Source organism: Xyrauchen texanus, chromosome 33 (assembly GCF_025860055.1).
Source record: "Xyrauchen texanus isolate HMW12.3.18 chromosome 33, RBS_HiC_50CHRs, whole genome shotgun sequence".
NCBI lineage: Eukaryota > Metazoa > Chordata > Actinopteri > Cypriniformes > Catostomidae > Xyrauchen > Xyrauchen texanus.
Window position 1 is genome coordinate 21,354,034 of NC_068308.1, and position 27,100 is coordinate 21,381,133.

A 27,100-nucleotide genomic window follows, 5' to 3' on the forward strand; every position below is an offset into this window, starting at 1 on the left:
TACATACAACGTTTTAAGACCCTCCCTCGGATTATATAGACCTACTGAATCTCTCCATATGCTATGTCCCGCCTCCAACTGTATGGGATTTGCAGGTCTCAACAGCGCGCAACATAATTGGCTGTGCATCAATTTAAATATATTATTCATGAACTGCCGTCCCGTAGCCAATAAGCGCTCAGAAACATCGATCTATAATCCGCCTTCTGACTGTTCAGCCCCTGCCAAGCAGACTGTGTAAACCTGTAGCAAAGCTTACCGTCTATATAAACACGTGTGAGAGCAGCGCTTTCTCAGATGCGCTTAGTGCGCACTGGAGTTTAGATCGGGGAGAGGGAAGGGGACTGCTGGAAGCGGCAATAGCTAGTATACAAACACAAATTTAAAAGCACATTGTGTAGCAAGACACGGTGGTCACTGGGAAACCGCCATCGGACAAGTTCCGGTCACCATTGGGTGCCAGGAGAGTCTTGGTGGCGTTTCAGAAGTGTTCCTTCTTACAAAGCGGCGTGCCGAGGGAGGACGCGTCTCTTTGAATAGACAGGATGCACGGACCGCCTTCCAGCGACAGCGCATGCCCATTGCGCCTCATCAAGAGAGTGCAATTCGGCGTCCTCAGCCCTGATGAACTTGTAGGTTTTGCTCTTGGAAAGGGGTATTCTCTTAATTTTCTGAGTATTACTGTTTTACTCAAGTCCTCATCGTGTTAAAATCATATTAAATATGGAAAATAACAGTGTCTTCTGTGAGCCTGTGTTTAGCTAACATGGATAGCCGGCTAGCAAATGCTTCCTTTAGCAAGAGCATGTGTTAGAAAGTTGAACAAACACTACACAAGTCTGAATTTAACAGTTACCAACAAAGCCTAGTTATAACTCCTATAATTTGTATACTAGTTGTATTTATTATTCATTCAATACTTTTTGTTTTTTGACAATTTTTGGAGGCACATGGCAGAGCCAAAGTTAGTCCAAGTTTCCACATTGTTCCCAATGTTTCCCTTATTGGCAATAAAATGTATGAACCTTTATTAGCATGCTTTCGTTTTATTAAAGAAGGAAAATGCATTAATTCCTTAAATGTATAGATAGGAGAATCTTACAATAAACATGAATCATTTTTCTGTGTTGACCTGTGAAGCATTTTTAGAGCAATTAAAAGTGGCCATTTCATAACATCAACCTTTCTAAAACTTTGAATCTTTTATCTGCTGGATGAAGTTAAAAGATGAATTAAGCACTTGTTTTCTCAATGTAATTTAATCTCATTGTTGTGAAACCATAAACATCCAATAGATTTTTTTCATATTTGTAACAAAGGTTTAAATAACATTTCTGTGTCATATGGCTTTTGTTGCCCCCCATTTTTCTTAAACTTTATTTTTAAAATATTAATATTGCCAATATTTTTTTATCGTTTTGTTAGCTTTGAATATTTTTAATGCCATTGTATTATCATTTTCAGAAACGGATGTCGGTCACTGAAGGGGGCATTAAGTACTCCGAGACAACAGAGGGTGGACGCCCTAAACTGGGTGGTCTCATGGACCCCCGGCAAGGGGTAATTGAAAGATCCGGCAAATGCCAGACATGTGCAGGTATGTTCGTACACTGATTTTATCCTGGGTTTTTTTTATTTATTTTTATTTAAACACCCAGAGCTCCTCTTTTTTTATGTGATATGCAAGAAAATGTCTGAAATTTCACTTATTTGTTTTTTTGTCATTTAGGTAACATGACAGAATGCCCTGGTCATTTTGGTCACATTGAGCTGGCTAAGCCGGTCTTTCATGTTGGCTTCATCACAAAGATCATGAAGGTCCTCCGCTGTGTCTGTTTCTTCTGTTCTAAGCTGCTTGTGGATGCTGTATGTAGTAGATTTTGATATCATTTATGAACTCAATTCTGATCCAGTTTCTTTGAAATGTATCTCTTAAAATACATTTAAATCTTTTCAAAAAATTTGTTTTTACCCAGAGCAATCCGAAAATCAAAGACATCTTGATCAAGTCGAAGGGGCAACCGCGAAAGCGTCTGACCCACGTATATGACCTCTGCAAAGGCAAAAACATCTGTGAGGGTGGAGAGGAGATGGACAACAAATTTGGAGTGGAGCAGCAGGAGACTGAAGAAGATATCACCAAAGAGAAGGTGCTAAAGAGTATCATCACAAAGCAGGGCTCCAGACTGCAGCTAAAATGGTTGCAAATGTGACGACAACTACATTTACATTTACATTTATGCATTTGGCAGACGCTTTTATCCAAAGCGACTTACAGTGCAATTATTACAGGGACAATCCCCCCGGAGCAACCTGGAGTTAAGTGCCTTGCTCAAGGACCCAATGGTGGTGGCTGTGGGGTTAGAACCTGTGAGCTTCTGATTAACAGCCCTGTGCTTTAGCCACTACGCCACCACCACTCCACAACTAATTGCAACACTTTTAAATCTAGTCGCCATTGGTGACAGTCAGGTTGTGTGCGTTAATATGCGGTTTCGTGACACATCTTGTGAGCTATTGAATACAGCTGTAGAGCACGCACCAGTTTCTCTCGTCCCGCTTTTCACCTGTTCTGTTTCTGACAATCTCGCTGCACCACATGCAACAACAAATACAGAGCGAGAGAGTCATGATCAAATGACACATTTGAACCAGAGCTTTTTCACGAATCACCCAAAATGAAGTGAGGGTTTGAGCTGAGGTTAGCAATTTGTCAGAATCAGCGTGTTCACAACTGGAAGCACAGACATTTAAAAATTAGAGACCCATGTGTATTTAGGACTTCTTTATAATTAAAAGTCCCTCATGATATATTTAAATATAATCCATCCAGCTTTTGACACTTACAATTGAGGGACTTGTTCACAACTATTACACAAGGTGCAGACATTTATTGACGCTCAATTAGACAACAGATTACTGTATGAATACTATGCTTTATGTAAAAAAATCTGCTTATGTAGATTCTGAAGAGTAGTAATAAATAATAATAAAAAAAAAAGTGTCTCATATGTTTGTGTAAATTATGAATGGGGAATGCAAACTTGCATATCTTAACTATATATACTGTTTATTAAACCTCTGTAATTATGTGATTTTGCATTTGTCTCCTTGATGTTTCGGTTAAGGAGACAATGGCTACCAAGTAATTTTTTAGTCTGGAGCCCTGCAAAAGGCAATTTTAGAAGCGTTCCTTTGCATTCAGAGTTCTAGTAGTTTTGCAAATGTTTGTGTTGATGTTTACCAAACTATTTTAACTGATTTTGAATTTTTGCATATCAAGGGACACGGAGGCTGTGGCAGGTACCAACCACGTATCCGTCGCTCTGGCCTGGAGCTGTATGCTGAGTGGAAACACGTGAATGAAGACTCCCAAGAGAAGAAGATTCTTCTCAGCCCTGAACGCGTGCATGAGATCTTCAAACGCATTTCAGACGAGGAGGACGTGATCCTTGGCATGGACCCCAAATATGCCCGCCCTGAGTGGATGATTGTCACAGTTTTGCCTGTGCCTCCACTTGCTGTGAGACCTGCTGTGGTCATGCAAGGATCTGCTAGAAATCAGGTTAGCATTTCTTATAAAACAATTAAGTCTGTTGTAGAGCCTTAGTACTCATGGCTGTTAGAATTCTTGTATTTCAGTTCTACACTCCTATTCCCTCTAGGATGATTTGACACACAAGTTGGCTGACATTGTAAAGATCAATAACCAGCTGCGGCGAAATGAGCAGAGTGGAGCCGCAGCTCACGTTATAGCAGAGGATGTCAAGCTGCTTCAGTTTCATGTGGCCACCATGGTTGACAATGAACTGCCAGGCCTGCCAAGGGTATACTCAATGCATTATTCTATAGAATATAAGAATCCATGCAACTGCTAGATATTTGTTTTTGAGCCACTTGTATGTGTTCAACATTATAGGGTAGTTCATAAACGCTACGTAAATCCTGTAGATCCTTTAGAATGAACTGTCTGATTATGACAGCCATAATGCTTGCTTATGCACTATGTGGCCACTTTAATTGAATCATCACATGTTCAGAAAATTCTGGTTTGCTAGAGATGGTGTACAATTCAAACATTCTTATTGATTTTAATGAAAACGTTTCACTCGTGTTTTTGTTTCAGGCAATGCAAAAGTCTGGTCGTCCGCTAAAATCCATCAAGCAGAGGCTAAAGGGTAAGGAAGGACGTGTCAGAGGTAATCTGATGGGGAAGCGTGTAGACTTCTCTGCCCGAACTGTCATCACACCTGACCCCAACCTGCATATCGACCAGGTCGGAGTTCCCCGTTCCATTGCTGCAAACATGACCTTCCCTGAGATCGTCACACCCTTTAACATTGACAGGTAATATTTGGAGAATTTAGATCTCTTTATTGTACAGCCCTAATTTATGCACATAATAACCGATTATATTGACATGCATTTTTTTATTATTATTTTTATATATATCTATATATATATATATATATATATATAGAGATATATATTAGTGTTGCCACGGTACCAAAATTTCAATAGTCGGTACCAATACCATTGAAATTTCCCGATACTCTATACCATTTTCGGTACCAAAGCAAAACACAAAAAACGGTTACTAAACTAAGGTAACAAAACATTAGCAGCAGAACTAAGATCAAAAATATGCCATTGAGTAACACTTTAATTTAAATATATTTTTTTGAATTATATCAAAACTGTATAATGTATTTTTGAACACTTATATAAGATTTGCTTCAACTTTTGGAAATTTTAGCAAGTACATTTTTAAAGTTTTTACCAAGTACAAAACAAAAAACAAGCATACAATAGAATGAATAAAAAACAATTTCCAAACTAATATGCAAAGTGCTCTCATATTAATAAAGCTGCATATTGCCATTTTGCTTCACGATAAGAAATGCAGTGACTTGTATTATGATTAAATAAGTCACGAGCCATCGTGTTCTAATCTAGCTACATTAAGCTCCCACGCTTGAGGAATGAGCATCCCCGAGGCAGAGTTATAGTTATTAACATGATCTGCTTATGTATTATTTGAACTATAATAAAGCTATAACGCATTCAATATAACTGCATTTAAGATATAACACCAGGATGTTTCCTTTAAAGAGCTCCGGCTCCGCTTATTCCACAACGAGAGTGCTTCTGAATTTCCTTTTTTTAAATATATATATATTTTTTTATATATAATTCCCTAATACTTTGGGATCTACATAAGATGAAGCTGTGAAAGTTTAGAGTGCATCTGGACTGATCTGTGTAATTCTTCCTCTCCTCCATTAGGCGTGAATTGCTGCTCTCGTGCTTCATTACAGTTTAGTGTGATTTCATGTTACGTTAAATGAGATCAAATGACTATTCGACAACAAAAAAAATTCTCGTGTGTTTTTTATTTTCGCCGTTGATAATGTCGACTAATCGTTTCAGCCCTAATGCAAACGATAATATGCTTTTAAACTCACCTGCTGTATTTGCTTGAATTAATCCGGGTGTCTGTCTTTTCAGGTGCTTTATTAAGTTTGATGTGTTTCCTTCTTTCGGCAGAAAATTGCGAAGCACCGTTTACAAATAGGTTTTTGATGATCTATAATGTTTCCCTTTTCATCAGCCTCAAATTCAAAGAATTTCCAAACCTGGCTGATTCCACTTTTCTTTTTGACAAGATTCAGTTGAGACTCCGCAGCAGCAGCTACTTTGCTTATCGTCATCTTTTGCTTGTTGCGAGCGTTCGAAAGTTCTCGACTCTGCATGGGTACCGGGTACACTTGGTACTCTGGTACCTTCAGAAATTCTGGTATCGTAAAAATATATTTGTTTGAGTACCGACTTGGTACCGGAGTACCGGTATTTTTGACAACACTAATATATATATATAATATATATATTTATATATATATTATATATATAAATATATATATATATATATATATATATATATATATATATATATATATATATATATATATATATATATTATGACAACACAAAAAATATATATATATATATATATATATATTATATACACATGCATATATATACACACACACACATATACATGCACGTACACAATGAACAGATTTGATCCTTTCAGCATTTTGTCGTACATGTAAATTTATTCATTGTCAAGTTCAGCTTCAACTGAGTTATTTTTTTGAGCTATTTTCTCCTTTAATTTTCCAGACTTCAAGAACTTGTGAGGAGAGGTAACAGTCAGTACCCTGGAGCCAAATATATCATCCGTGACAACGGCGACAGAATTGACCTGCGTTTCCACCCTAAACCAAGTGACCTTCACCTTCAGATTGGATACAAAGTAAGTTTTGAGCATCCGTCTCCATGAACAGTTTAATGTGAGAATGGTGATTTAATATCCTTGTGCTCTCTTACCAGGTCGAACGACACATGTGTGATGGGGACATTGTTGTGTTCAACAGACAGCCCACACTGCACAAAATGTCTATGATGGGCCATAGAGTACGAATCTTGCCTTGGTCTACATTTCGACTCAACCTAAGGTATTCTGGTTTTCCATTAGACTTAATCTGTCACAGTGTTTGTAGTTTATGCTGATCAGATTTAGCAACATTCCAATAGAAGCATCTTTGGAGGGCAAGTGTATTCTAAAAGAAATGTTCCCTCAACCTCTAGTGTTACAACGCCGTACAATGCTGACTTTGACGGCGATGAGATGAACCTGCACTTACCACAGTCTCTGGAGACACGTGCTGAGATCCAAGAGCTGGCCATGGTGCCCCGTATGATTGTCACACCACAGTCCAACAGACCCGTCATGGGTATTGTGCAGGACACACTCACAGCTGTGCGCAAGTTCACCAAGAGAGATGTCTTCTTAGAGAGGGTGTGTTTACAAATGAATGTAAAAATCATACAGATGTATGAGATTAATGCTAATGAAGAGTTTGTCTCTTAACGGTTTGCTTTGCTTTAGGGTGAGGTGATGAACCTCCTGATGTTTCTCTCAACATGGGATGGTAAAGTCCCCCAACCGGCTATCTTGAAGCCTCGGCCTCTCTGGACAGGAAAACAGATCTTCAGCTTGATCATTCCTGGGCACATTAATGCCATACGCACACACAGCACCCACCCTGATGAAGAGGACAGTGGTCCTTATAAGCACATCTCCCCTGGAGATACCAAGGTACAATTGTAGTTCCCAAATATGGGAACATTATAATCTGAACATTATAAATGCAAGTTTGGTTGTCTTAAGTGAATGTAATTGAATGCCTTTTCTAGGTAATTGTGGAAAACGGTGAACTGATCATGGGGATTCTGTGTAAGAAGTCTCTAGGAACTTCAGCGGGCTCTCTGGTCCATATCTCGTACCTTGAGATGGGCCACGACATCACACGACTCTTCTATTCTAACATCCAGACTGTCGTCAACAACTGGCTGCTCATTGAGGGTAGAATACATATCAGTTTTGTAGTTGTACACCTGCTTTGAATTAACCTGGATATCAGATATTTCATTTTTATTCACATTTTTTCCCCATGTGTGCTTCAGGTCACTCTATTGGTATTGGAGACTCCATTGCTGATAAGGCGACATATCAGGACATTCAGAACACTATTAAGAAAGCCAAACAGGATGTGATAGAGGTGAGAGAATTTTTTGTCAGAAACATGTGATTGAAGCATTATTTACTATTGCTGAACATCTGGATTTTATGTCTTCAAGCTCTTATGCATACAACTGTATGTATTCTCTTCTCACAGGTCATTGAGAAAGCTCACAATAATGAGTTGGAGCCTACACCAGGTAACACTCTGAGACAGACCTTTGAGAACCAGGTCAACCGCATTCTGAACGATGCCCGTGACAAAACTGGATCCTCTGCTCAGAAATCACTGTCCGAGTATAACAATTTCAAATCCATGGTGGTGGCTGGTTCCAAAGGTTCAAAAATTAACATTTCACAGGTGAGATGGTGTTTTCAAATGATTAGTGTAAATGAGTTGCAAAGGTTCACGTCAATAATAAAGCAATGAATGTTTCACACGGTTTATTCAATTTGTTTTTCATCTTCACCCCTCTAGGTTATTGCTGTGGTGGGGCAGCAAAACGTTGAGGGTAAGCGAATCCCTTTTGGTTTCAAGCACCGCACTCTCCCTCACTTTATTAAAGATGACTATGGTCCAGAGAGTAGAGGCTTTGTGGAAAACTCTTATCTTGCCGGTCTGACACCAACGGAGTTCTTCTTTCATGCCATGGGAGGAAGAGAGGGTCTGATTGACACAGCTGTCAAAACAGCTGAGACAGGTAATTAATGGATTGAGGATTTAATGGGGGCTACAATGGCACTTTCTGGTCTCGCAGTAAGATGTCATGTGAAATTGATCTGTACTTCCGTTTAGCAGTTTTGTTTTCGGTAGTTCATTTTTTTTGATGGATTTCTTTCCGGCTCTTTTAGGTTATATTCAGCGTCGTCTGATCAAGTCTATGGAGTCAGTTATGGTGAAGTATGATGCTACAGTCAGAAATTCCATTAACCAGGTTGTCCAGCTGAGGTACGGAGAGGATGGGCTGGCAGCAGAATCTGTTGAGTTTCAGAACATGGCCACCCTTAAGCCCTCCAACAAAGCCTTTGAGAAGAAGTGAGTTTAGATGCTTTTTGTGCTCATACTGGTTTAGTGTAATATATAGCTAATAACAGTTTAGGCCAACTACAAATTAAAGCTGAAGTGTGTAATTTCTGGGCCACTTGTGTTGCCAAATGGAATTGCAAAAATTACGTGTGCGACTTCATGCAGCGCTGTGCAGACTGATCGGTACCTGTCTATTAGAAATGTTGTCTAAATTTAGATGCCACCACCATTGTGTCACTGACATATGACATCAAAATACCGCAAGAGCAATTTGTGACAGGCTGCCTGGCTCAGCCGGTGCAGTTGCTCCAGAGCGGTGGGTGCACAAGCTCCGATGACTTATTCACGATTGGCTGGACTTACCGATAACAATGGCAATTTTGTTTGTTTGTGTGTTTCATGGGCTGAGCTCGCAGTGGCATACTACTATTACTACTACAGCAATGGCAATCTATTGCAGTAATAGTAAGTATAGTAGTATGCCATTACCAAGGTGTTTATTGACACCTTCAGTTCTGCTAAACTCACAAATCTGTGTTCTTATAACAGTACTTATAACTGTTGTATAACAGTTTATTGTTTATTATAGTAATAATTTTTATTCATAAAACAATTCAAAATTATAAAAAATACTGACTCCTTTACTGGTATTAAATAAATGCACTGCTGCTGTGTCATTTTTGACATGCCTGGCTCAGCAGGTGCAGTCGCCCCAAAGTGGCTGCACAAGCTCTAACAACACAGCTTATTCGGAATTGGCCAGAAACTCAGATGACAATGATAATGTGCATTTCATGTTAATTCTGTGTTTTTGTTTTTACAGTAAAATTGTAATTTCATATTCTTAATCTTGTTTATTCATAAAAACAATTTAAAATGATTGAATCATTTATTGGTATTAAAATAGTTATTGTACACACAGGCACTGTATTAAGCAGCAGGTTACCTATTCAAATGAACAGTGTTTCTGGTTATGTAAAATTCAAGTGTCAGTAAATCTTCATTTACCGGTATATCACCTCCACTTCTGCAATAAAGCAAGCAAGCAAACATTGCGCAGTCTGCCATTTACTGATGTAGGTTCAGCTCACAACTGGATGCGCAAAGTGACCACAGTTCCCTCCCCTGACTCCAACAGGCAAATCTCACCGATCTGTAAGGCAAAGTGAAATTGAAGTCGAAAACACAATGTCCGGCTGGTTGGGATGTTCAAACAGAGCAGTGTTTTGTTAGCGCCACATTATTTACTTTTTGGCAGAAATCAGCCTATAAATCTGCTTGGTTTTCATTGCATATTATGTTGGGATGAGTGTTTTAGCAAACAAATTACACTTCATAAATTCTGTGCTTTTTATAATTAGCTCCTTAAAGGCTTTACCCAAAACAAAAAGGATATAATATAAGTGTGATTGGTCCTTTTGCAATTTACTGTTGGTTTTCAGGTGATCTTTTGTCTGAGCAAAGAGCAGACACAGCTGATTACATGCTAACATTATTAATTAAACTTTCCACATCTGTCTTTATTCGCATAGATTCAAGTTTGACTACAGCAACGAACGAGCTCTCCGTCGCACTCTACAGGAGGATGTGGTGAAAGATGTGTTGACTAATGCTCATGTCCAGAGTGCACTGGAGCGAGAGTTTGAGAAGATGAGGGATGACCGAGAGATCCTGAGAGCCATTTTCCCCACAGGAGACAGCAAGGTCTGTGCCACAGTGTTATTATCCTACATTTAAGAATCATACAGTGCCAGTCAAAACTTTTGAAACAATTGACTGGAATGTTTCTCATGATCTTAAATCTTTTGGTCTGATGGCTTATACTTAAATGTTTGAAATGAGTTTTGTAGACAAAAATATAATTGTACCACACAGCAAGCAAGTACATGTCTGCGAATTCTAGGCAAAGGGTGACTACTTTGAAGATGTTAAAATATAACACTGTTTTGATTTAAAACCTATTTCCCATATTTCCATTTGTTATTCCATAGTTTTGATGACTTAACTATTATTCAAAAATGTGAAAATTATAATAAAGAATAAGTGTTTCAAAACTTTTGACCGGTGGTGTATGTATTTGTTTTTTGGTTGTGAACAGCCTTATACAATAGTCAAACATGCATGAGTATAACTGGACAGTGTCCACACAACAACATTAAAGAAGGTCCTTGGAGCCAATGTTAATGGAAACTGGCATGTTTTTCTTAGGTTGTACTGCCGTGCAATCTCGCCAGAATGATTTGGAATGCTCAGAAGATTTTCCGCATCAATCCTCGGACTCCAACTGACCTCAATCCAGCGCGAGTAGTGGAAGGTGGGAAATGCAAACTAATTGGGTGGGGCATGTTTTAACCGTTCAGCTGTACATCTTTGTCATCCTCAATTGGAATTGTATATTTTGAAAAGAGCTATACAAACTGAAGTAGTTTGCATTAATCAGGTGGATTTTAAGGCAGCCCAAACAAGTATTTTGTCAACTGGAAAGCATTACATTTACCCTCTGCCTGATAATGTATCCCCATTCTCCTGAGTCATGGGAACTACTGCACTGCTTTAACCGTCTTAAGGCTTTCAGTTTGAGCAGGTCTCCAAGCTAAGTTAAGACTCATTGCTTCTGCAAGCTAAATAAAGCCTGCTGATGACTGATCCCTTTAGCTTACACTGTCTTGTGGCAGACCTGTGCAAGCTGATTATAAAGACCAGTTTTATATGTGTGTCTATGGAAGACATTGCTCAAATCAAATAGTTGAATTTGATAACATACACCGTTTTTCTGAGCCTACTTAATAGTTCATAGGAGTTGTTTTCTGCATTTGTTCCCCTTAATGCAAGTTTGGTTACTCTGCCTTGTCATGATTGTGGCAACACACATTTATAGTGTTATTGGAGTAAGCTACAGTAGGATTCTGCAACAATGTGCATTGGTTCTATTACAATGTATGTTGTGATTTTGTGTGTTGTGTAGGAGTTCAGGAGTTGAGTAAGAAGCTGGTAATCGTAAATGGAGATGATCAGTTAAGCAGGCAGGCACAGGAGAATGCCACTCTGCTCTTCAATATCCACCTGCGTTCAACCCTCTCCTCTAAGCGAATGACTGAGGAGTTCCGTCTTAGCGCAGAGGCTTTTGATTGGCTGCTGGGAGAGATTGAGACCAAATTTAACCAGTCCATTGTAAGTATTAATGCTTGCTGTGCAACTTGTGCACTTGTATATAGAAACTACAATTGTAATTGTACAGTTGAGATGTAAATCAATTAAAGAAATTTGGCTTAAGCTATTAAAAGGTTAGTTCAAATTCAAAGATGAGAATTATCATTTACTCATTTTTGTTCCATGTCTTTTTAGTGTAACACAGATGTTAGGCTAAATGACAGCCTCTGTAACCATTCACTTTCATTGTATGGTAAAAAGATGCAATATAAGTTTATTGTGACTGAGACAAACATACTGCCTAGCAACAGCTTTTGTGTTCATATGTGTTTTGAACAACATGAAGCTGAGGTAAATGACAATTAATTTTTGGGTGAACTATCCCTTTAAGAATAGTCTCCAATTTACATTTTACATTGTGTGCTTATTGGCCAAGGAAGGACTCTGCCTTGAATTTTGCTTTGTCTCTTCCTCAGGCTCACCCTGGTGAGATGGTAGGTGCTCTGGCTGCCCAGTCTCTGGGAGAGCCTGCCACTCAGATGACCCTGAACACTTTCCACTATGCCGGTGTGTCTGCCAAAAACGTCACACTTGGTGTGCCTCGTCTCAAAGAGCTTATCAACATCTCCAAGCGACCCAAGACTCCCTCTCTGACAGTCTTCCTCCTCGGCCAGGCGGCCCGGGATGCAGAGAGGGCCAAAGATATCCTCTGTCGGCTGGAGCACACAACCCTGCGCAAGGTCACTGCCAACACGGCCATTTATTACGACCCCAACCCGCAGAACACCGTGGTGACTGAGGATCAGGAGTGGGTGAACGTGTACTACGAGATGCCCGACTTTGATGTGACCCGCATTTCACCCTGGCTGCTGCGTATTGAACTTGACCGCAAACACATGACTGACCGTAAACTGACCATGGAACAGATAGCAGAAAAGATCAATGCTGGTGAGTGTAAATAACTGAGAATATCTAACATTGTATCAAGGACACAAATGTTTATACAATGTTTTAAATTATGGAACAACAGGCTTTTCTGGGAGTGGTACATAAAGTATGTCAAACAGTAATCCCTGTCTCTCTCTTCTAGGATTTGGTGATGACCTAAACTGCATCTTCAATGATGACAATGCTGAGAAACTGGTGCTGCGAATTCGTATCATGAATAGCGATGAGAATAAGTTCCAAGAGGTTTGTTTTCTTTGATCTTCATTATTTGGCATGGTTTTGACCATCTTGGGAAAAACCTGGAAATATCAGATCATTTTAAAGGACTGGAGAAGTCATTGAAATATCTACAGTGAATATACATTTTCCTAGTTATGTGCTCTAAAATATTTAATTTAACATGTACACCAATCGGCCCGAGTGGTTTATTAAGGAATCGGTCTGAATCAAAATGAGCTTTAAAAATGCTTATCCTGTAATCACAAATGAATGGAAAGGTCATGGAAATTCATTAGTAAAAAGTTTGGGAAACCTGAAATAACCTCATTGCTCAATCTTATATTCTAATTGTCTAATCTCATCTCCAGGATGAGGAGGTAGTGGATAAGATGGATGATGATGTCTTCCTGCGCTGCATTGAATCCAACATGCTAACAGACATGACCCTGCAAGGCATCGAGCAAATCAGCAAGGTATTTTTCTCCTCAACAGTGTATATAAATTTGTCTTGCTATAGCAATCTAACTTGTTCAATGAAGACACCAAATGATTAATTTCTCCTACTCTCTGTTCCCTAGGTCTACATGCATCTTCCACAGACGGACAACAAGAAGAAAATCATCATTACAGAAGATGGAGAGTTTAAAGCCCTTCAGGAGTGGATTCTGGAAACTGATGGCGTCAGCCTCATGAGGGTCCTCAGTGAAAAGGATGTGGACCCTGTCAGGACCACCTCCAATGACATTGTGGAGATTTTCACTGTAAGAATTATCAATTCAATAGTTTGCACTTTGAGGACTTCATTGCCACCATTTTCAAGACCAAATTTATGAAATGTGAACTTCACTTGCAGGTTCTTGGTATTGAGGCTGTGCGAAAGGCTCTGGAGAGAGAGTTGAACCATGTCATCTCTTTTGATGGTTCTTATGTCAACTACCGCCACCTTGCCTTGCTGTGTGACACAATGACTTGTAGGGGTCACCTGATGGCCATTACTCGTCACGGCATCAACAGACAGGACACTGGACCACTCATGAAGTGCTCCTTTGAAGAAACGGTGAGATCATTCAAAGTTATTCACTCCGAACATTTGAATGACATACAGTGGGGTTCAAAAGGTTATATTGGAAATCTGGGATTAAACATTTTATTTTAAACCTGGAAATAGCTTTAGGGTTTTTTAAATGTAAGATACTTTTCTGAACTATTTCTTGGCCATTAAGCAAATAAGCTTACATAAAATCCATACATAAGCTGGACATACAATACCAAATAAGTAACAAATTCTTAATATTTTATCAACTGAACACAAACTTCTATTTTCTTCAGGTGGATGTGTTGATGGAAGCCTCATCTCATGGTGAAAGTGACCCAATGAAAGGAGTTTCTGAGAACATCATGCTGGGACAGCTGGCTCCTGCAGGGACTGGCTGCTTTGACCTGTTGTTGGATGCGGAGAAGTGCAAGTATGGCATGGAGATTCCTACCAACATCCCTGGCATCAGTGTTGCAGGACGTAAGTGAAATGCAGTTCCTATTTTGAAACCTTTTAAGTCTTAACATTTAGGCCAAATAATGTAACTTTAATACTTCTTTCCTAGCCACGGGTATGTTCTTTGGCTCCGCCCCCAGCCCCATGAGTGGTATGTCTCCTGCAATGACTCCCTGGAACACAGGAGCCACTCCTGCATATGGTGCTTGGTCCCCCAGTGTTGGTATGTGAATCATTCGGAAATCAGTTACAAAAGTTTTTGGGTAACCCTTATTTACAGAGCATTATCTTTGTGCTTTATTGTAGACTGTTTACTTTTTCCTTTTTCCATGCAGGAAGTGGAATGACACCCGGTGCTGCAGGCTTCTCTCCCAGCGCTGCGTCTGATGCTAGTGGCTTTTCGCCCGGCTACTCTCCTGCCTGGTCTCCTACTCCTGGTTCACCTGGATCACCTGGGCCAGCCAGCCCTTATATCCCCTCACCAGGTTACTGCACTGTACATTTAAGCCTGGTTCTCTTTCTTAGAACAAGGCACATTGCTTGCCTAGTTGCATTTGTATGTTGCAAATCAAATGGGTCACTAATGAATCTTTTCCTACGGTCTTTTCAGGAGCCTTGTCTCCCAACTATTCTCCAACCTCTCCTGCCTACGAGCCTCGTTCTCCTGGTGGCTACACCCCTCAGAGCCCTGGCTACTCTCCAACCTCGCCATCATACTCTCCAACGTCGCCGTCTTACTCACCCACCAGCCCAAACTACAGCCCCACATCTCCGTCCTACTCTCCCACATCACCCTCCTACTCTCCCACATCTCCATCCTATTCTCCAACATCTCCAAGCTACTCACCAACCTCACCCTCTTACTCTCCGACTTCACCTTCTTACTCCCCGACCTCACCGTCCTACTCACCAACGTCACCCAGCTACAGCCCCACGTCACCCAGCTACAGCCCAACCTCACCAAGCTATAGCCCAACATCCCCGTCTTATTCTCCCACTTCTCCGTCTTATTCCCCCACCTCACCGTCCTACTCCCCTACTTCTCCCAGCTACTCTCCAACCTCCCCAAGCTACTCTCCAACCTCCCCAAGCTACAGCCCCACTTCACCCAACTACACACCCACCTCGCCCAGTTACTCCCCAACCTCTCCTTCTTACAGCCCTACCTCGCCATCCTATTCCCCCACCTCTCCAAATTATACCCCAACCAGCCCCAATTATTCCCCCACGTCTCCTTCGTACTCCCCCACCTCACCATCCTACTCGCCTTCCAGTCCACGCTTCACCCCACAGTCTCCCACCTACACCCCAAGTTCGCCCTCCTACAGCCCAAGTTCCCCATCATACTCCCCTACCTCTCCCAAATACACTCCCACCTCTCCCTCATACAGTCCTAGTTCTCCAGAATATACCCCAACGTCACCTAAATATTCACCCACTTCCCCAAAGTATTCACCCACCTCACCCAAATACAGCCCCACCTCTCCAACCTACTCCCCAACTACACCCAAGTACAGCCCTACTTCCCCTACTTACTCTCCAACTTCTCCAACCTACACCCCAACCAGCCCAAAATATTCACCCACTTCCCCAACCTACTCTCCAACTTCTCCAAAATACTCACCAACATCTCCTACCTACTCTCCAACTAGCCCTAAGGGCTCAACCTACAGTCCCACTTCTCCTGGCTACAGCCCCACTTCTCCGACCTACAGCCCAGCCATCAGCCCTGACGACAGTGATGAAGAAAATAACTAAAGATGATTGTGCCGAAGTTTGTCCTACTTCCCTTATTGGCACACTGACCCTGGGAAAAAGACAGAAGGAAAACCACTCCGCTGGGGTTGCTGTGATTTTACAGAGAAGGCTGTGGATCCCACATGTCAAATCTTTATTTTCTCTTTTGGACTTCTTAAATAGCCTCACTAAAGAGGTTGATTTTCAATGGTTGCATCTGTTGTCACAGGCTTGAACTATAAGCCAAACAAGGCTGCCTTTGTATAGACTGTTTTTGTTCTAAGTTGAAGGGGGAGATTACTGAACCTTAACTCAAAAGTGATGGAAAGTTGCTGGATATATTGACTGTTTTTGGAGGGAAAAGATTACTTGTTCTCCCCCTTTCCATCCAGTTATTTCTATCTCCCTTCTCTTAAATTCAGTGTTGGATGTAAAAGAAATCTGTTATCTCGAAGTATTGCCAAAAACCTTCAAACAGAAAACAGTGGATTGTATCTTACGAAGTTTCAAAATGAAACCTTGAAAAATCTCTATAGCTTAAATAGAAAGGGGAAGCAGACCTTTCACATTTTACAGAATTTCTTTTTTCTCAATGTAAATAAGCGCTTGTTTGCCCGTTATTTTTCCCCCTCACACATGTGGAGGTCAGAATAGAGAACTGTTTAAATATTAATGTTGTCTAATTTGACTTCACTCATGAAAAATGCTATTTTTTAAAGAAACTGATTGGTGGCTGATATTTATTAGAAAGTAGCATTTTTAAACATGAAGTGATTCACTTTTTTCCCGATTAAAAAGGTCTTGTAATACTGTAGTCTGTATGTATGCTAGACCATGTTATGGGTAAAAGTGTTGTGTAGACATTGCCCACTTTTATAGTAATAAATGATAGAGAGAATGGATGCTTCGTTTTAAGGCATCATCTTTCTAATCAGCTGTTTTCCTGTCCCCAAAAGAGGCAAGCCTTGTATCCTTCACCAACATCTACCCAGTAATTTACCATTTCACAAACTTCAAAAACAAAATATGAAATGAGAACCAGCAATCTTGTACCTCTGAGCACACAGAGGACATGTGTATTTGTTAACTTTCTAGATTTTATTTTATCCGAAGAGTGGGCTTTGCAGGAGAGGACTAGGTGCACTGCTTTACAAGCTGCACCATTAACATATTTAAACCTACTAGGTTCAAGTCTTACCTGAGATATCCCTCTCTTGGCACTCAATCCTTTAATCTCTAATTAACAAGTGTAATTGTTTTTCTGATATTTGTATCATTTATTCCCAGTTATTTAAGTACATTTGCTGTTATCTTGTGTGAATTACTAAAACTGAAAAACATTTATTTTACACCATTTTCTTGTGCTGGCTTCATAGTTGTCTGAGTCAGCCTTGCTCTTTGAATTAAGTGCTTGTAAAAAGGAGCAGTTTGACTTGTTTCCTTTTTGAATATGCACAGTTTCATATCTAGTGTCATTGTGCCCTTAGACCTTGTGGTCATTTGTTATCCTAAACTTGTCTAATCACGCAGAGGATTCTCTATACCTGTTAGAAGGTACCCATTTCTATTATTTCGTCATGTTTTGTTTGAACGATAGAGGGCGATAGAGACTGACTTGACACTGCATTTGGATACATTTCTGAGTTGTATTTAAATATGAAAAAACAAAAGCCTGATGTTCTGTCAAGCTGGTTTAGTGACAGGAGTTTTTGTTGACCTGAAAAGAACTTTAGATTTAAGGCCTAATAGATTGCATTGGGGAGAGCGGTTTGGACAGCGTCTCCTCAATGCCCTTGCTTGCCTTAAATTTCATGGATGTTTCAAACTAGTTTTGTTAATACTCTGTACCCAGGCTCTGTGTGTGAGTGTGAGAGAGAGAATGAGGGCATAATTGTTGAGGTTTTTCTTGCAACCGATTAAATTCTAGGTGGGCTTTCACGAGAAACAATATAAATTAAGAGAAATTGCCACTAAAGAAATCAATTTGATTATGTTTTTGTTTGTTTGTTTTGTTTTTTGACTTGGAAAAATAAAAAGTTTGATTACACCTGTTTGATTCTTTAAAAAAAAAAATGTGTTGTGGGTGTGTGTAGAGATTAGATAAATAAAAGAATATTCCTGGTTCAATACAAGTTAAGGTTAATCGAAAGTATTTTTGGCATAATCATGGTTGCCACAAAACAATTTCAACTTGTCCCTCATTTAGCAAAAATCACAGATTCAGTAAGCACTTAAAATAGAAGTAAAAGGAACCACCCAGTCCATCCATAAACTTTGAAATACAGGCCGTTTCAAAAGTATAACCACAAGATGTGAACCATATGTGATTTAACACTGTTTAAGTGTGGTTAATTTGCTTGCTAAACTTACCTATGTAAAGATCAGTGTTGGGAGGGTTACTTTTTAAATGTATTCATTACAGAATACATGCTGTAATTTGTAATGTATTCTGTTAGATTACTCAAGGTCAGTAATGTATTCTAAATACTTTGGATTACTTCTTCAGCACTGGTAGAATTTTTCACTTGTTTTGACTATAAAAACTGCCAGTACAGTGAGACAAAATACACATGTTAATACATTCTCTGAAAAACCTAAATATCTTCTGCAGTGTTGTTTCTAAATCAAGATAAATTGATCTTGTTTTAAAGATTTTTAGATCTGTTTACACGAAAACAATACAAAAATGATCAAAACTATGATGTTTGCCCTAATATCAAAGGTCTTACTAGAAAAAAGAAATTATGATCCAATGTAAATTTTCTTGATAAAGCTCAGCATAAAGATGACAATTTACACAAGGTTTATTTCTATTTACTCCACTTCAAACACCATCAGGCTAACAAGTGACACTAAATTAATGCAATCAAACAATAACTAAACACATAAAATATAACACGGAACACCCCAGTGCATATAAATAATAATAAGAAACATGACTATTTCCTTAAAATATAATAAAAATGTGATGGGCATTGTATAAATGCATTGTAATTTACCATCATTTTAATAATAGTTCACAGTAAAATTACATCTATTGTTAAACATAATATACAGTTTAAACGTTAATTATATGATAAAATTATACTGTTTATATCTATGTTTTACTGTAAAATTACATGTCTTGTTAAATATATTTTAAAAAAATTACCATATTTGTTAAGGTAACTACCCGTTAACCAATTAACGTCTTTTTACTGTAACATTTTTTACCATTAAAATGGTGGACATTTTGTACAAAGTACAAATGCTATCAACTGACTTATCTATGTATTGAAGCTTCAAATTTGAAGTTAACTTGTTAAATCGCAATTTGTTCGTATGAGAGGGCTCATGTATTTTACTTTGATAGCCCAATGAAAGGAACTGTATGCCTTTTTTTTTTAATGTCCCCTTATCTCCCAATTTAGAATGCCCAATTCCCACTACTTAGTAGGTCCTCGTGGTGGCACAGTTACTCACCTCAAACCGGGTGGCAGAGGACAAATCTCAGTTGCCTCCATCTGAGACAGTCAATCTGTGCTTGAACCACTAATCTCGACCATGAGGAGGTTACCCATTGTGACTCTACCCTCCCTAGCAACTGGGCCAATTTGGTTGCTTAGGAGAACTGGCTGTAGTCACTCCGCACACTCTGGATTCAAACTCGTGACTCCAGGGTTGGTAGTCAGCATCAATACTTGCTGAGCTACCCAGGACCCCAGATCCTCATTTCTAAATCAAGAATTTCCCATTGCTCAGGCAGTGTTATTCATTTCATAAATGTCAATTTACAAAAAAATTATATATATATATATGTATAAATACATATATATATATATATGTATTTTTTTTATATATATATTTCTGCTGCTCCAAACTTACTTCAAACTTACTTCTCTGTCTGCTTGTATTAATGTAACACATCACAAAAAGTTATTCACCGCTGTTCAAATGCACTTTGGATCGCATCAATTATATGTATAAAAGTTTTCCATCTGAAAGGACTAAATATTTCGTTAAACAAATGACAATAAAATAGTTTTTGAATGTAACTGTATTCTAATTACCAACTTTTTAAATTGTAACTGTAGTGGAATACAGTTACTTATATTTTCTATTTTAAATACATAGTCCTGATACATCTATTCCGTTATCAGGGTTGTGGAATATCCGAAAATATGTAACAGGACTACATCAATAATAGACCCTTTCAACATTAAATGTACAAAATATGATAGTTGTAAATGTATCATGCTTTCTTTTATGGAATTTTGATGCAGACATAGATGCATGATGGAAGTCTTTTGATACAATGGAGAGTCTGTTTAGGTTCTTTGTGAAAGTTATAGTGTCAGCATTGTCTGTCTGGAAGCATCCCACATTGATGACATTCAGACATTATCTAGTTCCACATTTCTTTTTTCTTTTTTTTAATTTATCCCCCTTTTCTTCCCAATTTGGAATGCCTAATTCCCACTACTTACTAAGTCCTCACGGTGGTGCGGTTACCTCAATCCGGGTGGCGGAGGACAAGTCTCAGCTGCCTCCACTTCTGAAACAATCAATCCATGCATTGTATCACGTGGCTCATTGTGCATGAAACTGTGGAGACTTACAGCATGTGGAGGCTCATGCTACTATCCGCGATCCATGCATAACTTACCACGTGCCCCATTCAGAGCGAGTACGACTTAATCCGGACCACGAGAAGGTTACCACATGTGACGCTACCCTCTTTAGCAACTGGGCTTGGTTGGTTATTTGGTTGCTTAGGAGACCTGGCTGTAGTCACTCAGCACACCCTGAAATCGAACTCGTGACTCCATGGTTGGTAGTCAACATCAATACTTGCTGAGCTACCCAGGACCCAGATCCTCATTTCTAAATCAAGAATTTCCCATTGCTCAGGCAGTGTTATTCATTTCATTGCTGATAGGTTCTCTTTTCCAGTACACCACTGAAACTAAATTTCCCCTGTTCTCTTGAAAATGTCTGATGGAATGCAATCATAGCCATTGAATGTTAACAGGGCCTGCCCATCCTACAGGTGTTATAGGCACCGGCGTGCTAGAAGGGACCCTGCGAACATGTGCAAATTAAATGAACAAGACATAAAAAAGAGAGAAGACTCTCCGCTCCCCTGCAGTGCTCAGGTGAACATCACTCCATCTTCCCACTTGCCGTTTCGCTGGTGAACGGGCCTCAGCATCCTAATTCCCTGCAGTGCTTCGGCAGGTGTTGTGTATCCTTACAAAGAAATTACAAATTGTGTATTTTATTTAGTGTGATATAAATATATATTTATTTATAAATCTAAAAGGGTCGCTTATGTGTTTGCGTCTTTTTAAAAATGTCGTTCCGCAAGTGTTCATTGTGTGAGAGACACATCCCGCCATCAGATCAGCATGAGAGCTGCATTTACTGTCTGAGCCATGCCCACGCAGAGTCAGGTCTCATGGAGACAGACTGTCCTCAAACTGAAGGCATGAGTCTCAAGTTGCTTCGCTCATGAATCGCCCTCATTCTGAAGGACGATTCAGCCTCTCGCTCCCTCCTACCCACCTCTTCTGTGATTCCCAAGGATTCACACGAATAGGCATAGCGGGGTGTGAGGTCGAGCAGGATGAACTTGAGGTGGACATTGTGCCGGCACACGCCCTGCGAGCCCCTCAATCTCCACAAAGTGCATGTTTCCTGCTATGCTATGTGCAAGACGAACTATGGCCCTCTGAAAGAGCGTGTGGCCTCGTCTCGTTTGGTGGTTCTCTCAGCGAGGGCAAGTAACGTGCACTAGCCACTGACAGGGAGATGCTTTGCGTCCTTATAAGGGCGGTCAAAGAGCTAAACCATGAGTGGTCTCCTCCAGAGGAACCAGAGCAGTCTCTCCTCTGTGAGTGGTTCCTGCAGTCCGGAAGCCGTTAAGTAGCCTCGTCCCTCAAATATGCCCATTCTTTCCCGAAGTTCATAAGAAGTCCTAGCACGTGCCCTTTTCAGCACAAACGTGCAGTGACGCCATCCTCTCTAATGTGGATCATGGGGAAGAGAATGGCTACCTAGTAGCACACCTCTCCCCAGCGAGTAAAAGGGCATAGAAATTTCTCCCCATACATCCTTCCAAGCCATGTCGACAGATGTCCGCATTGGCTGGAAAAGCTTACACGGCAGCAGGATAAATATTAATAAAGCTGCATATTGCCAATTTTCTTCACAATAAGAAATGCACAGTGATATATATTATGATTCAGTAAGCCGCGAGCCATTACGTTATAATCTAGCTGCAGGAAGCGTGCGCACTCGAGGGACAAGTGGCCCTTCGACAAAGTGTACATCAGCCGGATTTAGCCGGTTTCAGTCTCTTCCTCTCTGATATGGACATTCGTGCAACTCATAGAAGAGGCACTGACCGCACAGAATAATGCCAGTTTCAGAGTTTATAGTTATTTACATGATCTGCTTCCCTATTATTTGAACTTTAATAAATCTATAGCGCATTAAATATAAATGAATTTAAGATGTAACATCAGAATATTTCCTTTAAAGACACTTGACACGTAAGTTTTGCTTCAGCAGAGTGGCAGCTCCAGCTCCACTTATTCCACAACGAGAGTGCTTCTGTTTTTACTTACTTTGTATTTTTGCATTATAATTCCCTCTTACTTTGCGATCTACATCACCTGAAGCTGTTTGGAATGTTTAAAGTGCATCTGGACTGTGAGCTGTGTAATTCTTCCTCTCCTAAGTCAGACGTGAACTGCAGTGCTGCTCTCATCATTAAAGTATAAAGTGATCTCATGTTACATTAAATTAGATCAAACAACTATTTGACAACAACATTTTTTGTCGACAATTTTTTTATTGTTGACGTTGTCGATGACGTCGACTAAACATTTCAGCCCTACTCAGGAAGTCCAACAATTCAGACGTTGGTTCGCTGGCCACGATTCTATAAAACCTCCAAAATGTGTTGCAAGTCTATCTTGGTTGCTACCGGATTAGCAGCTAATTCCCTCTCCGATGTCTCCAGATAATCGATCCGTCTCTCAACATCCCCGATTTTTGTTTCCGTTTTTGTTTTGTTAATCGATCTTTGTATTACAGCAAGATCCTCTAAGGCTGCAACAACTTTCGTCAGCCTCACAGACATGCTCACCAGTTGCTGCTGGGTTTCTCCCACCGCACCATCCAAACCCTGGAGTCCCTGGTCTGCAGGCCTGTCAGAGGTTTCAGCTTGAGCACATAAGTGTCTTTTAATATCTCCAGAGCCTGAGGATTTTGAATCCTTTGCCATGTTAACTTCAAAGAACAGATATGTAGCAGGGTGTATCGAATCTCAATGGTTTATGATGCAAAAACAACCAAAATTTTGCAAAGTGCACAGAGCTCGCCATTTACATGTCTGCTCCTGCATGGTGTCACATGGAACTCAAACGTTATACCTTTGAGTTGAAGCCCAAGTTTCCTGTGTCCTCCTTTCCCTCCCTTCCTTGAATGTTACAACAGCACTCATTGCAAATGCACGAGATGCTCATACATTCTCAAAAAATAGCCCTTTTCCTCTTCAAAAAGCACACACACAATACACAACTGATTTCCTATGGTGAACAATGCATTATATCATACGGTGAGGCTACACGGATGTGTGGCAAACCCTAATGGGTGTTTCAGAATGGGTATAAAGATCGATCAAACATGGTTATATGATCCAGTTTGCACACTGGCCACCATGTTTCAACAGAGTTCTGTCTTCCACGGTTTTATCCAAAGACGCGCCACTGTTACGAGCCGAAATACATAATCTTATTGTGAAAAGTTTGATAGAGATTGAGCCAAATTGTCAAGCAAATTGGTTTTACAATCATTATTGTCTATTGTAAGACAGCGAGCTTCGGTCGATCCTAGATCTGGGACATTTAAATCACACACCCACCAAGCGCCCGCTCAAAATGATTACTCAGAAACAGATCATATTGTGTGTATGTCCACACGATTGGTTTGTGTCAATAGATCTGAAGGATGCGTACTTTCATATCCAAATCGGACAACATCACAGGATGTTCTTGAGATTCTCGATCGAGGGAACAGCATATCAGTCCAAAGTCCTGCCCTTCAGACAGTCTCTGGATCCTCGCACGTTCACAAAGTTCATCAATACAGTTCTCACCCCTCTGAAACTGAGTGGCGTGCGCACCTTGAACTACCTTGACGATTGGCTGTTACCGGCACAATCAGAAGCTCTTTATGCCAGCACAGAGACTTACTGCTTCAACATCTAAACAGCTTGGGCCTCAATGTGAACTGGGTGAAGAGCACGCCAACAAATCTCCATTTTTGGTAGTCCACCTCGCGAGTCCACGCGCACCTCACGAGAGAGTGCGTTCAGGCCATTCTTCATTGTCTGTCTCAGTTCAAACTGGGGAGAAAAAAAGCATTGGGTTTTATCCACTGTCATTCCATTAAGTCTCTTACACATAAGACCTCTTCAGTGCTGGCTCAAACGCTGTGTGCCACAACATGCTTGGAGCCACGGGCGCATGCGCATCACTATATCCCACCGCTGTATAGCTGCTTTTGCACCCTGGACACCTGCATTTTACCAGCGAGGTGTCGTGCTGGGGCAGGTTGTCAGGGGGAAAGTGGTGACTACGGATGCTTCCTACACAGGTTGGGGCAGTGTGCAGTGGACACCTGACTTTTGGCACCTGGACAGGTGCGAAGAAAGCATGGCACATCAACCGCCTATAGCTATCAGCTCTATTCTTAGCCTTAAAGGCTTTTCAGTCTGAAATAGCTTGTGGCATATAAAAACCGACAAGGTGGAATTCATTCACTGCCACTTTTGAGACTGATTCTTCACCTACTCTTATGGAGTGAGGATCATTCCTCTCCCTGAAATCAACATATGTCCCAGGCCTCCTGAATTATGGCACAGACCTACTGTCATGCCAAGGGGTGATACCGGCAAATGGAGACTTCATCCTCAAACTGTATTGAGGATTTGGGAAATATTCGGCAAAGCACAAATCTGTCTATTTGCCTCAGTGGGGAATATCCACTGTCCCCTCTGGCACTCGAAGTCCCAAGCTCCGCTGGGAGTGGACGCAAACATGCGTTTCCTCCAGTGTGCCTGATACACTCTGTCATATGCATATTCCAAGAAGACAAGGAAATGATTCTATTAGTTGCGCCGAAATGGCCCAACCAATGGTTTCAGGAAATGATTGAGATGGTGTACAGTTTTCCATGGGAAATACCGCTGAGGAGGTATCTCTTCTCTCAGGTGCAAAGCAAAATCTGGCATCCCTAGTCCAAGCTGTGGAACCTGGATGTGTGGCGCCTGAATGGAGCATGTTAATCGCGCCAGAACTGACAAAGAACTGCTTGCTATTCATTGGCCGAGCTCCTCATCTTTTTGCACAACCGCCTGCATATAGGCCATTGTAAGTCACAAGCACTTGCATTAGAAATAAACTCCCTTCCCAACTGGGTTCATAAGGAGTTAATTCATACTATAAGACTATTGTTCATATATTTATTCTGAGAGCTCCCCTCCTGGCCCAACATGAGTGTCACTCACTGCGGCATACTCATGTTGCACGTGGTCCCACGAGACTGCGGCACCATGCTTCCTTTCTGGAAGGTTAGGTCATGTAGTGTGGCGTGATGGGATTCTGTTGCCCATATGCATTAATAAACACAATTTCAAGTGTACTGAGTCGTAAGGGAACATCTCAGTTACATACATAACCTTGGTTTCCTGAGACAAAGGGAACGAGACATTGCGAACGCTAGCCGCACTACAAGACTAAGAGTTCTTGAGGCACGAGTGATGCGCTCCTTTTTCTCTGTCAGAAATTATGAGGAAATGGTCTTTGTGCACCTGTTTTTATAGCAGACAGTTTTGCGCCTAACAGGCTCATACACCATAACCAATATTAAAATATTGACATTATTGTAGAGAGGTTTCAACTAGGTTGTGTAAGAAGACACTACCCATATGTGTTAATATGTTTAAAGGATAGCAGAAACAGTGCATGTAAAATCATTAGGGCTTTTCACAATTTCTCAATAATAATCTGCTGGGGAAGGATTTAAAAAAAAACTTGAATAGAGTGAACATATGAGCAAGTTTTCTGGAAAATAACCAAACCATCCTAACTGCAAATATCTCTGCTCTCTAAGAGGTATGTGTTTATTCTTTACATTTGTTTAGAAATATATGTGTCGAGGTGTTGTATTTATAGGCCCTTTTTAAAATACGTAATTTTATTTATACATAATACTGTTACCCAATAATTCTCATATTTGCAGTTCCCATGAGCTCATATTTATTGAAACATTGGATTATTTGTACTTCTAGAAAAAAGTTGAAAGATGATCAAAATAAGGCAATAAAATGGTGACTTGTCACAGCACCTAAAATTCACATATTCCCTAATGGATGCATGTACATTTTAGCCAAACATCTTCATGTTGGGAAAAAAGCTTTTGAACACGTCATTTGTTATCAACTGAGAGATACAGTAGAGTGCTTATTTTTTAGTGCTTTCTATTTAAAAGATCACATGTGCAGTGGTTCTTTGATGTTTTAAAGTTATGACAATTTTCACACAGGGGGCTCATTTTCATGATTTCCACTAGGACCCCACAAACCCACGGGCCGGCCCTGAATGTAAACTACATGCATGACTGTATTTTAAGGTTGATATTATGACTTCAGTTCTTCAGCTCTTGGATTAAAATATCTGTCAAATTGTTCCATGTTCAAGGTCTATCTATTTTGCTAATTTAGTTTCAGCATGTCCATATAAGCTTTGACAAAAACTTGAATGCTTTGTGACTCACTGGGTGTGACTATAGGAAAAACTTAACTAGAGAAACCGGGAAAGAAAGCCCTCCAGCTAAACAGTGATTTTTGGAGATTGTTTTGTTCTGTTTTAGTCAGCACAGGCCATGGGATCTA

At 40.2% G+C, this 27,100-nt stretch overlaps 1 protein-coding gene across 1 annotated transcript; it reads left to right on the forward strand.

Moving 5' to 3' along the window:
* The first annotated feature begins 315 nt into the window (after positions 1-315).
* On the forward strand, positions 316-18,197 carry polr2a (RNA polymerase II subunit A). The gene is made up of 28 exons (XM_052102969.1): positions 316-632; positions 1,465-1,597; positions 1,730-1,866; positions 1,977-2,150; positions 3,284-3,565; positions 3,666-3,827; positions 4,127-4,347; positions 6,184-6,316; positions 6,394-6,518; positions 6,652-6,862; positions 6,953-7,162; positions 7,261-7,429; positions 7,531-7,625; positions 7,743-7,946; positions 8,064-8,286; positions 8,438-8,621; positions 10,145-10,316; positions 10,821-10,926; positions 11,578-11,783; positions 12,239-12,710; positions 12,853-12,953; positions 13,298-13,402; positions 13,508-13,690; positions 13,783-13,986; positions 14,259-14,445; positions 14,531-14,644; positions 14,757-14,906; positions 15,032-18,197. The coding sequence occupies exons 1-28, from the start codon at positions 546-548 to the stop codon at positions 16,177-16,179; spliced, it is 5,898 nt and encodes a 1,965-aa protein (XP_051958929.1). The 5' UTR covers positions 316-545; the 3' UTR covers positions 16,180-18,197.
* Positions 18,198-27,100: the final 8,903 nt, after the last annotated feature.